Source organism: Hemitrygon akajei, chromosome 8, assembly GCF_048418815.1.
Source record: "Hemitrygon akajei chromosome 8, sHemAka1.3, whole genome shotgun sequence".
In the NCBI taxonomy this organism is placed as follows: domain Eukaryota; kingdom Metazoa; phylum Chordata; class Chondrichthyes; order Myliobatiformes; family Dasyatidae; genus Hemitrygon; species Hemitrygon akajei.
This window is the reverse complement of record NC_133131.1, coordinates 163,788,931-163,807,885: the sequence shown is the minus strand read 5'-3', so window position 1 is coordinate 163,807,885 and position 18,955 is coordinate 163,788,931. Positions and strand designations below refer to the sequence as shown.

Sequence of the window (18,955 nt, the reverse complement as noted above, 5' to 3'; positions counted from 1 at the left end):
GAGTGGAGTGACATTTGCAATTTTCCAGTCTTCTGGAACCAGTCCAGAATCTAGTGATCCTCAAAAGATCATTACTAATGCCCCCATGATCTCTTCAGCCACCTCGTTCAGAACTCCGTGTGTACACCATCTGGTCCAGGCGACTTGTCCAAGTTTTAACCTTCCAGTTTCCCATGAACCTTCCCTCTAGTTTTGGTAACTTCACACACTTCATGATCCCTGACAGCTGGAACTTCCACCATACCGCTAGTGTCTTCCACTGTGAAGACTGATGTAACATTCTTATTCATTTCAACCGCCATTTCCTTGTCTTCCAGTACTACCTCTCCAGCATCATTTTCCAGCGGTCCACAGGAGTACTCTGCACTGGCTCCTCAACCCCCTTCCCCTCCCTGACCACCACACAGAAACTGGGTGACAATGTATAGGACAGACAAGAGATTCTGCAGATGCTGGAAGCCCAGAATAACACAAGCGTTTTGTGTGTGTTACTCCGGAATTCCAGCATCTGCAGAATCCCTTGTCTACCCTTTACCCAATATCCGGACTGATGAAGGCCAGCGTGCCGAAGTGGGTGATAAGAACAACTTACAGAGCCATGGGGAAGGATTTGGGGACGGGGGCACTCTACCAGCATGGACATGATGGGCAGAACGGCTTCCTTCCAATGCCATGGTCAGACTGATTCCATGTAGGCTGCTATGCATGGGCGATGGTGGCTTTGCTTTGGAGGCAGCTAAGTGCCTGCACACTGCTCTGGGACACGCTCAGGTTACGGGAGGCACAAATTAAACCGTGCAATCTCCCTCCTCGGTGACGAAGCAGGCTCTGCAGGGATGAGACCTCATTTGCATTAATTATGCAGCAGTGTTGCCGTCGGCTTTGGGGCTGCATGAGGCAGACTGCTCCGTCCTCCAGAGGCCGGGGGCCCACTGTAGAGCACCGTGGGATGGGAAGTAAGTACAGCGAGGTACTTGCCTGCCTGCGGGCCGTGAGCTATCCCAACTGCGTGTGCACGCGCACACTCTCACACGCACCCACGCTCCCCCGTTAATGGTGGGCAACGCCAACACTGCAAGCGAAATTTATCTTCGCAAACCTGCCGAGGGCACCGGGTTCCTCCCGGGTCTCCGTCGCAAACTAAAACCCCTGCTGAGGACAGGGAGGGCAGAACAGGAAAATAAGACGGCACCTGCTGGGGTGGGGCTGATTGCTGCCTTAGGAAGCCAACCTTGGTGTGACATTTCCTGATTTACTTCTTGTAAAAGTTGCATATAATTGATGTTCTGTTATGGATTCTCCTCATCTGCTTGTGGGTTGCTCAGCACAGTCCTCTATTTCATTGTGTGAGGTGCTGCTGAAAGTCGAGCCTGCTCCATCATTCAATACATTCACGGCTGATCCGGCCATGGACCACCCCCCTCAACTCCATTTTCCCCACAGTCCTCAATTCCCATTATGCAAAAACCCATCTAGCTAGGTCTTCAATGTGTTTAATGAGGTAGCTCCTTCTGCTTCCTAGGGCAGAGAATTCCACAGATTCACGGTTATTTTTGTGAAAAGCAGCTTATCCTCAACTCTGCCCTAAATCTGTTCTCCTGAGTCTTGAGGCTATGTCCCACAGTTCTATTCTCAGTCACCAGTGAAAGCAACTCCCCTGCCTCTATCTTAACCTATCCCCTTCATTATTTTATATGTTTCCAATGTAGGAAGGATTTAGAGCCATTTCAGTTCCGATCCTCATTCCAATTCCAACATGTTGGTCCATGGTCTCCTCGAAGAGGTCTCTCTCAGGATGGAGGAGCAACAGTCTTATATTCGGTCCAAGTGATCTCCAACCTGATGGCATGACCATTGGTATCTCCAACTTGTGGTAACCTTTTCTCCTCCCCTTCCCCACTCCACAACCCCCCTTACCTCTTCTCCTCAGCTGCCTATCACTTCCCCCTGGTGCCCCCTCCTCCTTCCCTTTCTCCCGTGGTTCACTCTCCTGTCCTATCAGATTCCTTCAGCTCTTCACCTCCCAGCTTCTTACTTCGTCCCTCCTCCACCCACCTGGCTTCACCATCCACTTTCTAGCTTGTCCTCCTTCCCCTTCACCCATCCCTTTCTTCTGGCATCTCCCCCCCTTCCTTTTCCAGTGCTGAAGAAGGGTCTCAGCCTGAAGCATCAACTATTTATTCACTGCCTGACCTGCCGAGTCCCTCCTGCACTTTGTGGGTGTTGCTCAAGGGTATGGGCCGGATGGGATAGGTTTACGTGGTCAGCACAGACCAGTCAGGCCGAAGGGCCTGTTTCCCCTCTACAGCTATAATGATGCATCTAAAGCCTCCGACATGTCGGTCCACGGCCTCCTCTTGCTCGAGGAGTTTGTTTTGATCCTCCATTAGAGGAATCACTCATGATCTAAACTCTCACATCCTGTTCGATGTGAAGCAAATCACAGTACTGGAGTGAGAGAGTCCCGCCATTTTGTGTGTCACTCTGCAGCAGGAGTGCTGGGTGGACCAGGCTATTGTCACACCCACCACAGAAGGCCCAGGCTTCTGTACCATGGCGTGCAGTGACCTGTACTCATCATCATGTGCCATGTCCTATGACATGGGCGGTCATGGTCTTGGCAAGATTTTCCACAGGAGTGGTTTGCCATTGCCTTCTTCTGGGCCGTGTCTTTACAAGACGGGCGACCCCAGCCATTATCGATACTCTTCAGAGACTGTCTGCCTGGCGTTAGTGGTCACATAACCAGCTCTTGTGATCTGCACCGGCTGCTCATACGACCATCCACCACCTGCTCCCATGGCTTCATGTGACCCTGATTTGGGATGTGGGGGGGGGGTAAGCAGGTGCTACACCTTCCCCAAGGGTGACCTGCAGGCTAGCGGAGGGAAGGAGTGCCTCACACCTCCTTCGGTAAGATGCATCTCCGCCCTACCACCCAACGTTGCGCTGAACTACACTCCTTTGGAGTAGGCAGGCAATATCTTTACTCCAGGGCTGAAATGTCTGATACCAGAAGGCATGCAATTAAGGTGAGAGGGGATAATTTCAAGATGTGAGGGGCATTTTTGATTTTCTTCTGAACTACGCTGCCCCTCAAATGGGTGGTGGTAGGGGCAGATACATTAGGGACTTCTAAGGGACGTTTAGATAGGCACACGAATGCGAGGGAAATGGAGGGATATGGACATTGTGTAGGCAGAAGGAGTTAGTTTGGTTGGCTATTTGATTGGTTTGGTACAACACTGTGGGCCGAAGGGCCTGTTCCTGTGCTATACTGTTCCTTATTTTATGTAAATACATTTACCGACAACAACTCGATTCTTAAATAGCCTCTGACAACCAAGTCTTTACATCTGGCTAAGCCCGACGGAACCATTTCTACTGACAGAAGGGGCAAAGGTGGGTTACTGATGCCTTAAAACCAGTCACTTTGGGCAAATGGGGCTTATCAGCCGTGGTTGGCAGATCACCTAGGAGAAGGAAAACCAATCTTAAACTTCCACTGCCTTGCGGCTATACCCACTCATGGGGAAGGCTTCGAGAGCAAACCCTGAGGGGTAAATCTGGAGCTGGAGTCTCTAAAGGCAGTCCCATGTTGAGTTCAATGCTGACTGACAACTCCTGTGACACTGCTGGTGCCAAACCGTATCGGTTCCTTTGGGTTCATCAGAGAGGGGGAGCTTGCTACACGGACAGTAGCCTGCTCTCCACCTAGTACTGCCCTGGGTTGTGTATCTTGGACGAGGCCTACTACCGACAAGGGGAGCAACAAAGCCCAAACAAGCCCTTCATTAATATTAACAAGGTATGAATACTGACACTGGTGGAGGAGGGGCAACACTGCTTCACAGTGCCTCACCCCTCAGAGGACCCAAAGTAATTTCCATTCTAATTAGAGAATGCAATGTCATCGAAACACCAGGGGCGGGAGATGAAGTTAGCAGACATTGATTCATGACCAGCTTCACTGTTGTTTGTTCTTGAAGTCTGCAAGCTTCAATGTGCCGGAAATCCACTAACACACGCTCACTCACTCGATGCAAGAGGAACTCAGCAGGTCAGGCAGTATCTATGGAGGGGAATAAACAGTCGACATTTTAGGCCTCGGATGCTGCCTGACATGCTGAGTTGCCATAGTAACCTGCGCGCTGCTTCAAGCAAGGAATAACTCAGGACTCCCCAGTTAGCGGTGAACAGTCGTTGTCCGCTGCCACCTGTCCCGAGATTCCTGGAATAGAGGACTTTGAGGTGCAACACAGCTCTCACCTGGATGGGGAAGATCTTTACAGCCACATAGTCGTTCATTAGCCGAGCCTTCCAAACGCAGCCAAAGCGACCCCTGGCTTTGATCTCGAGTAGCTGGAGTGGCTTTAGGCCCACCAGTGGGGAAGGCGACGGCAGACTTGGGTCCTGGAAGGGAAACGAATAAATGAGTGGTTGGTTAAACACTCTGGACAGTTAAGAGTCTCAACACATTGGATCAAGGCACATTACTGGGGGAAGAGAAGCTTGAGGCAGTGAGGTCAGGTGGAGGGGTGACTGAGAGAATGGGAGAATGAGTGAGGAAGACAGGGAAGAAAGAGAAAGGATGAAGAGAAAGTGGAAGTAGACAGATGATAAAGAGGGTGAGCATATACGGAAGAGTGAATGGATTTTGGTTCTTGGTGAAATGGGAATGATGGGAGCAGTACTCACGAACACAGAACAGCTACAGGCCCTTCGGCCCACAGTTATGCTGACCTAATGAAATTAGTAATCAAATACATAACTAAACTAATCCTGTCTATAAAATGCCTATATTAGGCCACTGGGGACAACTGACAATCAGTGACACACACAAAATGCTGGAGGAACTCAACAGGCCAGGCAGCATCTATGGAAAAGAGTAAATAGTATCGGCAGATTTTTTTTTTGAGTTCCTCCAGCATTTTGTGTGTGTTGTTTGGGTTTCCAGCATCTGCAGATTTTCTCTTGTTTGTGACGATCAGTGAGCTGGATAACCAGAGGATTTTAAACTGAGTAATGGGAGCAGAGTTTTAAAGTGGTAACAATGTGGAACCAAAGAGTAGCGGGGTGAAGTGAGAGCGATGAGTGCGAATATGGGAATGGATAACTGGAAGAGGTAGAAAGCACAAATCAAGGAATAAGCCAGAATAAGCAGAGGGGTTACAAAAATTGGTAAAAGACAGAACAAAGGCTTCTGTATTGAAATAGTCAAGACACATGAAACAAAACTGATGAGGTCAGTGCGTGGCTAAAAAGTGAATATGATCCAATGGCATGACAGGGACAGGGTGTAGGGGCAGGGTCGGGGGTGCAGGGGCAGGGGGGAGGCAGCAGGATGCAGGGGCAGGGACAGGGACAAAAGTAATAAATAAAATTAAAAATAATAATGGGGGATTTGCACAGAATCAAATGGATGGAAGTATAATGGATGATAGACTGGAGTCGAGCAGAGAGCAGGCTGTTCCAGATGAGGGGGGAAATGAGATAAGGATTCAATAATGACCTCACTACATAGACACCCCCAGACAGCTTGGTACTACATCACTTGCAGCCTAAGCAAAGGAAAACAGGCTCGGGCCCGATATGCATAATTTGGGACATAACTTAATCATGACGCATTGGTAGCAGTTAAGAGGAGTGTTCAAAAACATTTTGAAAAGATGCACTTTGAGGAGGAAGAAAAATTCCAAGGGAGGGGGGAACCCACAATCTGTGGGTAACCTGAAACGCTAAAGGCAGCGTCAAATATAAAGATATAAACTCAATGTTTTCAGAACTTCTTCCCGTCCGCCATCTGATTTCTGAATGGACAATGAACCTCTGTACTCTACCTCACCAATTTCACCTTTTTTGAACGACTTACTTAATTACATTTATTCTACTTTTAGTTACGATGTATTGTATTGTACTGCTGTTGCAAAACAACACATTTCACAACGTACCAGTGATATTAAAGTGACTCTGAAAACTGAACAAATATATGCACATACATACTATATATATACATATACATACACCCACACACACCCAGTACCTTGTAAAAGGATTCCGACCCCACAACTATCTTCACATTTTACTGTCTCATTTTCTACATTTAATATATTGCAGTAGGATTTTTGTGCTAACTACAAAACATTGTGTATCACGTCAAGTCAAAACTTCAAAAACATACCAACAACTTACTAACAATTAAAAACCAAAATTGTTTGGCTGAAAAAGTATTCATTCCTTCTGCAACTTCTACACCAACTTTTCTCTGCTACAATAACCTTAACCAACTTGTCGACGCAGAAAATTGGAGGATCACCTTTTTTTCAATGAACTCATAGGGATAAGTCCCCCCTCTCTGTAAATCATCTGTATGGTAGATTTTCAACAGACCCAACCAAAATGAAGACAAAGAAAATATCAGGGAAATTATAAAAGAGAAACACAAATCTGGGGAAGGGTACAAGACCATCTCAAAGGCACTGAACATACTCAGAATTCAGTGCCGTCCATCATGAAAATGTGGAAAAAATATGAAACCTCTTATTGTTCCGGTCAGGCTGCCTCTCTAAACTTAGTCGATGGAGAAGAATAGTACTTGTAAGAGAAGCTACTGTGAGGTCAGCAATCACTGAGAGAGCTGCAGAAGTCAGTGGCTACAACTGGAAATGAAGTTCATGGCTCCACAATCTCTAAAGGCTTACACTAAAAGGGTATTTATGGGCCAATGGGAAGGAAGAAGGCCTGGCTTAAAAAAAACGTACCCTTGCCCGTAAAGACTTTGGAAAGCATCACAAAGAAGATACTGTAAAGATGTGAAAAGTCTTGTGGTCGGATGAGACTAAAATGGAACTTTTTGGCCTCAACACTAAGCGGTACGTGTGGCGTAAATCCAATACTGCGCATCAGCCAGGTAAAACCATCCCTGATGTAAGGAACGGTGAAGGTAGCATCATACTATACGGGCACTTTACAGCAGAAGGAACTGGAAATCTGGTTATAACTGATGGGAGGATAAGCACTGCTAAACACAGAGATCCTGGATAAAAACCCACTAGCCTCTGCCAGAAAGTTGAAACTGGGGAGGAGGTTGTCTTTCAGCAGGACAACGACCCAAAATACCTTGCGTGGCCCAGTCAGAGTCCTGACCTTAACCTAATCTAACATCTCTAGCAAGACCTCAAGATTGCTGTCCACCACCATTCCCCAACTAACCTGGTTCAGCTTGAGCAATTTTGCACGGGGAAAATGGGCAAATCCTGCTCCATCACATTGCACAAAGTTGATAGAAACTCATTTAAAAGAATACTCTCTATGCTAGCTGCAAGAGGTGGTTCAACTAAATACTGAGCAAAGGGGGATGAATACTTTTGAACTGCTGGCATTTCAGTTTTTGAATTTTTAGTTTCTCATGCTTTATAATTTTCCGTTTTTTGGGTTCTACTGTGAAAAAGGAGCTTGTGTTTCACACATTAAAACACTAACAATCGCTCTACAGCATTATAAAACTGTGTATTAGTTCCTAATAGTTATTGATGGAGGAATTCATCCAGTGTTCAATGACAAAATCAACGCAGACACCTAGTGTAGATCATGGACTGTCTTCATACAATGCTATCGATGATTGCACCCTCCAAAACTTCACATTCATTGTAACATTCAAGATGATTGTCGATACCTTCAAGTTCTTCGTAGTTCCTAACTTGTTGAAGTAGTGAAATCATTTCATTTTCAATCCCAGCAGTTTCTGGCACCTCCAAGCCTGAAAGCTTGAAAATGCAGTGAGCAAAACAGTTCAGAAATGTCTTCCTGCTTATTTCTCGCCAACTATCACTGCCAAAAATCAACGATATTTGAACCCAAACATACATAACTGACACTCTTTAAAAACTGATCTTTCTACGTATGGTGTAATGTCTAACCGCTATGCAAAGGCATGTGACCAACGCTAGTTAGAACCTGTGTGGCAACAGTCTCCTGCTCCAAATAAACGGCATAGTGGTGCAAATTTTTTAAAAAAAATTATATATATATATAAATAAATAAAATGACTGAACACATGGCTGAAATGCAAAGTATGGGTCATCGGGTCATCAAAAGTACAAACATGGTTAGAAAAAAATTCTGTAGGTACTTAAATAACAAAACAAACAGTCTTGGTCTTATAGAACTGGGACTCTAATAGTGGAAAACACAGACCCAGGCGAATTAAATATCGATATTAGTCAGACCCAGTGCATCAGTTTTCACTGATGGAGACATATCTCAGAGTTAGCTACAAATTTGCAGTTGGGAGGGAGAGAGAAAATTACAATCAGTTTTGGACTTCGAGCTGACAAAGCTGACTCTGGGCCCTGATGGACTTTATCCGTTGGTCTTTACGCTGCTAATGAGAATGGTTTTGAATTTGGTTTTGTATTTTCCAAAATTCTCCTGGCTTGGAGAAAATTAAAAATGTGGGGAAAATTAGGAAGTTTATTATCATATACGTAGATGTCACGATGTACTACCCCGAGACTCATTTTCCTGCAGGCATTCACAGTAGAACAAAACAAATACAATAGAATCAATGAAAAACTACACAAAGACTGATAAACAACCAGTGTGCAAAAAAAAAGTAACTGTGCAAATATAAAAAAAGAAATAAATAATACTGAGAACATGAGTTGAAAGTGAGTCCGTAGGTTGTGAAATCAGCTGTGCTGAGGTGATAGATGTTATTCACTCTGGTTCGGAAGCCTGATGTTGGCAGGGTAATAACTGTTTCTGAACCTGGTGGTGTGGCTCCTCTGATGGTAGTCGTGCCTGGATTGGGGGTGGGGGGGGGGGCCTTGATGATGGATGCTGCTTTGTACATTTACTCAAGGGTGGGGAGGGCTTGGCCTGTGATGGACTGGGCTGTGTCAGGTAAGGCTTAGAAAGCAGAAATCTGCAGGTCGGTTAACTTAATGTTATTCATAGGGAAAATGCGAGAAGCATTTTATTAAAAGTATTTTTTTTTAAAAAGCACCCTTGAAAAAGAAATTGAGTCAATCATGAAAGAAATCGTGTTTGATCAGTTCATTGTGGAGTTCCTTGAAGATGGAATATCTGCTTTGAATAAAGGGGAACTGGCCAATGACGGAAAATCCAGAAGGCCACTCATTATTAGTCACTGATCCAGCTTTTCAGAAAGAAAACTGCGTGGGATACACAGTAACAGAGCGGCACAGATGGCAGATCTGCTGGCTAACAGAAGACAAGAGAGTGCGAGCATTAAACAAGTTGAGAGAAGAGCGAGAGAGATCGGCGGGTTGAGTGGTAGCACAACAACCCCAGACACAACATCAGCAAGACCAAGAAATTGAATATTGAGTCATAGAACACTACAGCACAAAAATGGGCCTTTCAGCCATTTTAGTCCATGCCAAACCATTTAAACCACTTAGTCCCATGGATCTGCATCAGGACCATAGCCTGCCATTCCCCTCCCATCTATGTACTTACCCCAACTTTCCTTTTAATGTTGAAACTGAAATGTGCTTGCAGTTCATTCCACACACTCACCACACTCTGAGTGAAGTTCCTGCTCATGGGTCCCTTAAACCTTTCACCTTTCACCCTTAACCCATGACCTGTAGTTGTGATCTCACCCAACCTCAGTGGAAAAAGCCTGCTTGCATTTACCCTAATAATACCCCTCAATTTTGTATACCTCTACTAAATCTCTCCTCAGTCTTCTATGTTCTAGGGAATCAAGTCCTAACCTATTCAATCGTTCTTTATAACTCTGGTTATAAATCTTATTTACATCTCTCTGTAGGTAGGCAACCAAAACTGCACATAATAATCCAAATTAGGCCTCATCAACATCTTGTACAACTTCAACACAATATGTACTCAATACACCATCTCCTGTACTCAATACTCTGATCTATGCCAAAAGCTTTCTTTACAACCCCGTCTACCTGTAACACCACTTCCAATGAATTTCGGATCTGTACTCCCAGATCCCTTTGTTCTACCACACTCTTCGGTGCCACTGTGTAAGACGACCTACCCTAGTTGGTGCTCCCAAAGTGCAACACCTCACACCTGTCTGCATTAAATTCCATCTGTCATTTTTCCAGCCGGTCCAGATCCCGTTGCAAGCCGTCATGGTCTTCCTCACTGTTCACTACACCACCAATCTCGGTGCCATCTGCAAATCTGCTGATCCAGTTTACCACATTATCATCCAGATTGCTGATATAAATGACAAACAACAGACCCAGCACCAATCCTTGCGGCATTCCACTGGTCACAGGCCTCCAGTCAGAGAGGCAACCATCTGCTAACGCTCGCTGACTTTCCCCACAAAGCCAACGTCTAATCCCCTTTACTACCTCATCTTGAATGCCAAGCAACTGAACCTTCTTGACCATCTGGGACTTTATCAAATGTCTTGCTAAAGTCCATATAGCCTTCATCAACTTTCCTGGAAACTTTCTTGAAAAAACTCTTAAGGTTGGTTAGACATGACCTACCACGCACAAAGCCATGCTGACTATCGAAATACTCATATATTCAGTCTCTTACAATACCTGATGTCAGGCTCACCTGCCTATAATTTCCTGGGTTTTTTTAAAGAGCCTTTATTAAACAGTGGAACAACATTAGCAATCCTCCAATCCTCTGGTATCTCATCTGTCGATTTGAGTATCTCTGCTAGGGCTGCTGCAGTTTCTGTACTAGCCTCACACAGGGTTCCAGGGAACATATTGTCAGCCTCTGGGGATTGGTCCTGTTCACCCTGTACACATCAGACTTCCAATATAACTCGGAGTCCTGCCATGTGCAGAAGTTCGCTGACGACACGGCCATAGTGGGGTGTGTCAGGAATGGACAGGAGGAGGAGTATAGGAAACTGATACAGGACTTTGTGATATGGTGCAACTCAAACTACCTGCGTCTCAATATCACCAAGACCAAGGAGATGGTGGTGGACTTTAGGAGACCTAGGCCTCATATGGAGCCAGTGATCATTAATGGAGAATGTGTGGAGCAGGTTAAGACCTACAAGTATCTGGGAGTACAGTTAGACGAGAAGCTAGACTGGACTGCCAACACAGATGCCTTGTGCAGGAAGGCACAGAGTCGACTGTACTTCCTAAGAAGGCTGGCGTCATTCAATGTCTGTAGTGAGATGCTGAAGATGTTCTATAGGTCAGTTGTGGAGAGCGCCCTCTTCTTTGTGGTGGCGTGTTGGGGAGGAAGCATTAAGAAGAGGGACGCCTCACGTCTTAATAAGCTGGTAAGGAAGGCGGGCTCTGTCGTGGGCAAAGTACTGGAGAGTTTAACATCGGTAGCTGAGCGAAGGGCGCTGAGTAGGCTACGGTCAATTATGGATAACTCTGAACATCCTCTACATAGCACCATCCAGAGACAGAGAAGCAGTTTCAGCGACAGGTTACTATCGATGCAATGCTCCTCAGACAGGATGAAGAGGTCAATACTCCCCAATGCCATTAGGCTTTACAATTCTACCGCCAGGACTTAAGAACTTTTTAAAAGCTATTATTAATGCTTTTTGAGATAGTGATTTAGATGCATATCATATTTTTTACTGAGTTAAGTATTGTATGTAATTAGTTTTGCTACAACAAGTGTATGGGACATTGGAAAAAAGTTGAATTTCCCCATGGGGATGAATAAAGTATCTATCTATCTATCAATTTGCCTCAAGAGAGCGGACACCTCCTCCTCTGTAATCTGTACAGGGTCCATGACCTCTTTGCAGCTTTGTATCACTTCTATAGACTGTGTCCGTTTCCCAAGTAAATACAGATGCAAAGAATCTATTTCAGATCTCCCCCATCTGTTTGGCTCTATGCATATATTACCATTCTGATCTTCCAAAGTCCCTTACAATCCTTCTGCTCATAACATCCTTCAGGATTCCCCTTCGTTCTGTCTGCTCGAGCAACCTCATGCCTTCTTTTAGACCTCCTGATTTCTTTCTGAAGTGTTCTCTTGCATTTCTTAACCTCCTCATTTCTTCCTAGCTGCCTATACCTGCAATGCACCTCTTTTTCTAAACCAGGGCCTCAATATCTCCTGAAAGCCAAGGTTCCCTAAAACCGTTATCCTTGCCTTTTATTCTGGCAGGCACATACAAGCTTTGTACTCCCAAAATTTCACTTTTGAAGGCCTCCCACTTACCAAAAACACCTTTGCCAGAAAACAGCCTGTCCCAGTATGAGGACCAGCCCTACCCTTTTCCATAACTATCTTGAAACTAAAGGCATTACGATCACTGGATGCAAAGTGTTCCCCTACACAAACTTCTGTCACCTGCCCTGTCTCTTTCCCTAATAACAGATAAGGTCACACACACACACACACACGCACGCACGCACGCACACACAGATTAAGGAAACTTTACTGAACACGTTTGACAAACACTGTCCCATCTAGTCTTTTTACACTTTGGGAGTCCCAGTCAATACGTGGAAAGTTAACATCACCTACTATGTTATCATCGCCTTGTGCTTCTTTCAACAGTCTGCAATCTCCCTACAAATTAGTGGTCTGTAATATAGCTCATTAATGTGGTCGGTCATACAGTTCCACCCACAACGCCTCACTAGACGAGTTCTCCAGTCTGTCCTGATCCCAGCAAAGGAATGTTAGGAGAACACACACCAGTCATCGCTGAAAGATGGGGAACTAAGTTCCTGGGTGTCCACATCTCTGAGGATCAATCCTCAGGCCAACACACCCGATGCAATCACGAAGAAGGCACACTAGTTCATGAGGAATTTGAGAAATTGTATGTCACCAAATACACTTGCAAATTTCTACAGGTGTACACCGCCAGGCGTTCTGACCAGTTGCATTGCAACCTGAAGTGCACAGGATTGGAAGCCTCCACCAGCTCCACCACGGAAGGCAAGATTCATCATTAACGACCCCCAGGACATGCCCTCTTCTCATCATTATACCTGGGGAAGAGGTACAGGAGCCTGAAGACCCACGCTCAATGATTCAGAAACACCTACCTACCCTCTGTTCTCAGATTTCAGAACAGTCCAGGTAGGGTCAATGGACACTACCTCATTTTCTTTTTAAGTCATTGTTTGATTTTTAATTTAGAGTAACTTTACGTCTTTGTACCATACCGCTGCTGCAAAAATCGATTTTCACACTGTGCAAGTCGGGGAAAATAAACCTGAATTTGATTGCCACAGGGGTCAGTGTTGAAGCCACAACTTTTTTATTTAAGCAACTTGTATAAATAATGACAGTTGCCAAATTTGCTGATGGCATCAAGGTAAGTGGGGAACTAACTTGGTAAGGGAGCACAAAGTGGTTGCAAATAGATACATATGGAAAGGTTAAGTGAGAGCACGATTTGAGCAAGGTCTGAAGCCATCGGTCCCCGGACTGGCCTCACTTTTGAGGACTCTACAGAGGTGTTTAATGCTCTGTGTGTTATTTGCTCGCTTTCTGCTGTTTGAGCAATTTTATTCTTTTTTGCAAGTTTGATGGTCTTGTGTGGAGGATTTCTTTAAACAGGTCTATGGTGTTTCTTGGTTCTGTGGCTGCCTGCGAGAAGACAAATCGCAAGGTTGTATACTGTATACATGCTTTGATAATAAATGCACTTTGAACTTTTGAACTTTGAAATAGTGTGCAGAATGGGAAAATGAAAAATTGTCCATGTTGGTAGGAAATGTCAAAATAAAAAACTATTTATCTAAATGGTAAGAGACTGCAGAAAGCTTGTGATGCAGAGGAATCTGTCAAATTACAAAATAAATAAATAGTGCAAATTAAAAAGGAACTTTAAAGAGACAAAAAGAGATTCTGCAGATACTGGAAAACCAGAGCAACAGACACAAAATGCTGGAGGAACTCAGCAGGTCAGGCAGCATCTGTGGAAAACTGTAAACAGTCAGCATTTAGGTCTCGGCTGGAAATGTTGCCTGTTTACAGATGCTGCTTGGCCTGCTGAGTTCCTCCAGCGTTTTGTGTGTGTTACACTAAAGGAAAAGAATGGATGGTTGATATTCGGTATGGGTTGAGGGGCCTTTCCCCGTGTGGCAAGTCTCTACCATCCAACAACGTACACACGACCTTGTCGTACTCACACGCACTTGCTCGGAGAATGACACTTCCCAGCGATTTGCACTGAGTGCAACCCAGACCCCACCATAACCATGTCCACCACTGACCCCCATCCCTGCCCTGCCCTCCCCAGCGCTCATGCCGCGCTGCACGCTCCGAACCTCATTCATGTCCACGTGGCCGTACGGAGGCTTGCGATGGCGGTACATCCAGAAAGCCAACAGGATGATGACGGAGAGCCCGGTGATGGGAAGCAGCGCGTACACCAGGATGTTCAGCAGTGACGGAGTGGACGGCGGTGACCCAAACACGACTGCGGGGGGTTGGGGAGAGAGGGCAGGGGAAATATCAGTACTTGACTATGTCTTCACCAATTCCCTTCCACCTCAACTCACGGTACAGCACTTCACTATAGTACTGCCCCTCATTCCCTTCCCTTCACTATAGGGTGCTAGGGTTGCAACCCCCACTCCCTTCCCCCTAACCTCAGGATGCAGCACTGAGTACTGCTTCCGTCCCCCATTACCTTCCCCCTCAAATCAGTGTAAGCATTTGGCCATTTTTCCGTTATCCCATTCCCTTCCCTTCAGCTTGGGGTCCATTTCATGGGGAGGTCAAAACTTAGCTACGGTTCGGACCCCCATTCCCCCTCCCCTCACCTCAGGGTATAGCACTCCATTACGGTTCCAACACCATCCCTTTCCCTTCACCTTGGGATTTGCTTCATGGGGGGAGGTTAAAACTTGGCTGTGGTTCCTTCTCCAGCTGCCTTTCTCCTCGCCCCAGGGTGCAGCACCTATCTACAGTTCTGTCCCCCATTCCCTCTCAAACACACACCCGTTCCCACAGCCGCCAGCACCCTCCCCGGCACAGCTGTCGGCCCACCTACCTGCCGGCACGCTCTCTGGGAAGTGGAAAAACTTGTCGTTGCAATAGTTGCCCTCACAGCAGCAGAAGAATACGTGAGGGTTCTCCTCCGTCGCCACGCACTCCACCCTGCCAGAGAGAGCGAACAGCACGTCAGCCTGGTCCCACGGCCCGCTACACACCAGCACAGCAACCCCTGAGACGGCAGGCCAAAGCAAACACACCTCAAGCTTCAATTCCATTACAGACTGACATTGGCCGGGGAGTTCCGATGAACGGCTCGACCACATGGGCTGGCATTCAGCCGAAGCTTTGTACACCCTGCTTTAACTCTTGGAGGAAAGTTTGTACCATCTCTCTTTTGCCCATTCTCACTCTGCCTCTGCAGGTTTAGCTGCTATCACAGGGCATTACCAGGCCTCATGGGCTGAATAGCCTCAATACTATTCCTATGTCTTATGATATTAGGAGTGGAGAATGTTGCCCATCTTCATTGCCTCACTCACAGATGAACTCTTTCCCTGGTAGGATTCTCCACGTTCTGGCTTAAATAACACCTGGGTACATTTTGCATGAACTAATCCGCCTCACAAAGGCAGTCCCAGTCAATATTGGGAAACGTCTCTGGCTATCTACTCAATCGATGCCTTTAATCATCTTGTACACCCCTATCAAATCATCTCTCATCCTCCGTCACTGCAAAGAGAAAAGCCCTAGTTCGCTCAACCAATCCTAATAAGACCTGCTCTCTAATCCAGTAAGCATCCTGGTAAATCTCTAAAGCTTCCACATACCCATTCTTCTAATTCTGGCTACTGGATGGTCTACAGGAAGTGAGGGAAGAGACCAGCTGGGCCCGGATGGAAGATTTCCATCTCACTAGCAGCAGCTGAGGTTCCCAAAGACTCACGTTCTTCCCATTCGCAAAGGAGGATCGGCTGGAAATGTTAAGCCATTGAGTCTCACATCAGCACTGAAGTAATTACTGGAAAAAAAATTCTAAGGGACAGGTAGGAACTGAATAAAGGGTTATGGCTGACACGCTCGTGTGCTGGAGATCTCCTGTCACACACATCTGATCAAATCTGTTTCAGGAAGCAAGACACAAAAAGAGGGAAGGCGTAATGAACATGGGCTTCAACAAAGCCAGTCATGCATACTGTTTATACAATTAAAATCATTACACAGCGCCTAGAGATAGGACATTCAAGACTGCTTGACGTCATTTCCAGTACTCATGTATAAAAGGAGAACAAAATAATTCTTACTCTGGGTCCGACGTGCACAACAAAAACACACACAAGGTAAACAACACAACAATAACTGAAACTGAAAAAATACAATAATGTGAAAATCTTAGATATACCTAGATACCTATCTACAGTTCCTAGATCTCTGCACAGTAGTGTCGTCATTTTATATATTGCCTGTGTGGCTGCCACAAAAAATAACCAAATTTCATGACGTATGTGAATGATGATGTATCTGATTCTGATCTGGGTCTCTATTGTGGACTGAGAGTGGGAAGGAGGCAGGGAGAGGGGAATTGTGGTTGGGAAAAGGGAACGGGACGGTGTGGTGGGGGGGAGAGAGGGGAGGCAGTGGGAAGCACCAGAGAGACATTCTGTAATGATCAATAAACCAATTGTTTGGAATCAGATGACCTTGCCTGGTGTCTCAGGGCTGGATGTGTCTGCACCTGTACCACCCCCACCCTCACCCCTGCCCCAGCACTCCTTCTCTGCCACCTGTCCCTCACCCCTCCCGTGACACTCCACCCTCACTATTCCCAACATACTTTGCTCCCGTCAGATCTACAAGCTTGCTCTCCGCTTCACATTGACAAATACAGGGCTGAGCTAAAGTCTTAGGCACCCTAGCTATATATGTGTGCCGAAGACTTTAGCACAGTACTGTACATAAAATAATTTGTATACATAGATTGATTGATTGTATAGTTGCAAGATAAAGTGTGTGATCTCTTCGTAGATACCTGGTTTTCTACATCAATTACTCATAAAACGTGGTCTGATCTTCATCCAAATCACAATAATAGACAAACACAATCAGTCTAAACGAACAATTGTACTTCTCATCAACGCTGACTACACCATTTAAATAATCACACTCCAGGTTCTATGTGAATTATTAGTTTAGACAGATTGTATTTGTCTATCATTGTGACTTGGTTGAAGATCAGACCACATTTTATGAGTAATTAATGCAGGAAACCAGAAAAATCAATGCAGAATTCGCAAACTTTTTCTTACAATTGTATCTCTCTACCAAAGATCTCCTTCTCTCCGCCAGCCTGCAGGTCAGCCTTGGACAAGGTGTGGCACCTGCTTACCCCCACCCCCCCCCACAACCCTCCCACCCCTGATCAGGGTCACGTAAAGCCATGGGAGCAGGTGGTGGATGGTCCTATGAGCAGCCGGTGCGGATCACAAGTCCTGGTTATGTGACCACTGACACCAGGCAGACAACCTCTGAAGAGTGTTGATAATGGCTGGGGTTACCCGTCTGGTAAAGACACGGCCCAGAAAGCAATGGCAAACCACTTCTGCAAAAAAAAGAATTTGCCAAGAACAATCATGGTTATGGAAAGACCGTGATCGCCCACGTCGATGACAGGGCACATAGTGAACAAGTGGTGCCCCGTTCGAGAGGGGAGAAAAGAGAGGGGTGGAGTCTTTGAATACACTGGCTGCTTTACCGAGACAGTGAGGAGTGTTGACAGAGGGGTGACCACTTCCCGCGACGTGCTGAGCTGCGACTGCAGCTCTCTGCAGCTTCCCGCTGTCACGTGTGGAGCAGGTACCAAGCCAATTCGTCATGGCGAGAGTCGATGAGGACACACCAACTTTCGTTCGGCTCCCGAAGGAGTAAATCTGCCGGCGAGCTTTCACGGCTGTGACACTGAAGGCCCGCGTGGTGGGCTGGTTAGAACAGCAGGGATCTCGGATGTGTTAAATGGGACGTTTAGGAGACATATGGATGGGAAAAAAAGTGTTATGCTGCAGGGAATCATTAGATTGATTGTGAAGGTTGAAAGTTCAACACAACATTGTGGGCCAAAGGGCCTGTCTGTTCTACGTTGTAATGTGGCATGCATTGATAGTTATCACTGACAGTATGGGTATGATGGGCTGAAAGGGCCTGCTCTGTATTGTCAGCTCTGGGATTCCATGACATAGAGCTGGCAGTATCATTCAAACATACAGCTAGGCACAGTCCAGACCTACAGTCTCCCCAGGGTCGGTGCTGAGGTCTACACTGCACAGTCAAGACCGCTGCATCAGGAGGTAGCAGACTGTCGGTCCTGGTGACGGGCAGTGGAGGGCTCCGCCCAATCTGACTGCCTTGCAACGTTCAGGAGGTACCTCTGGGCAGAGGACACATGGTGTCTACGGATAGCAGGAATGTGCTCGGCACGGGATAAATGTAATTCCAGATAGAGAAGGAACGTTCCAATTCGGATTGCGCTGGTGATCATTATCCTCTGTGATTTTGTAGTAACGTTGTAGTGAGTAAAGCTCGGGGCGTCACAGTGCACAGCTCAATTCCAGCGCTGTCTGTAAGGAGTTTGCACGTTTTCCCCGTGGCTGTGTGGGTTTCCTCCCACAGTCCATAGATGTCCCAGTTGGCAGGCTAACTGGTCGTCGCGAATTGTCCCGATACTCGGCCGGGGTCGAAGAGGTGGGCTGTCGAGCCGCATCACAGCTCTGCTTCCCGTGCTGATCCACACAGCTCTGCTTCCCGTGCTGATCCACACAGCTCTGCCTCCCGTGCTGATCCACACAACTCTGCTTCCCGTGCTGATCCACACAGCTCTGCTTCCCGTGCTGATCCACACAGCTCTGCTTCCCGTGCTGATCCACACAGCTCTGCCTCCCGTGCTGATCCACACAGCTCTGCTTCCCGTGCTGATCCACACAGTCGTTCACGATGAATCCGAGCACCGGCATGCAGTTCCAGTCCTCGGAAGTGACTCTGCAGTTTG

At 46.4% G+C, this 18,955-nt stretch overlaps 1 protein-coding gene across 1 annotated transcript in view; it reads right to left on the bottom strand.

Annotated features, from left to right (window-relative positions):
* The window catches only part of acvr2ba (activin A receptor type 2Ba), a 147,564-nt gene that overhangs the window by 42,386 nt on the left and 86,223 nt on the right, over positions 1 to 18,955 (bottom strand). The window contains 3 exon segments of the mRNA XM_073054973.1: positions 4,270 to 4,413; positions 14,247 to 14,398; positions 14,975 to 15,081. Of these exon segments, the coding sequence (XP_072911074.1) occupies positions 4,270 to 4,413; positions 14,247 to 14,398; positions 14,975 to 15,081 (403 nt within the window).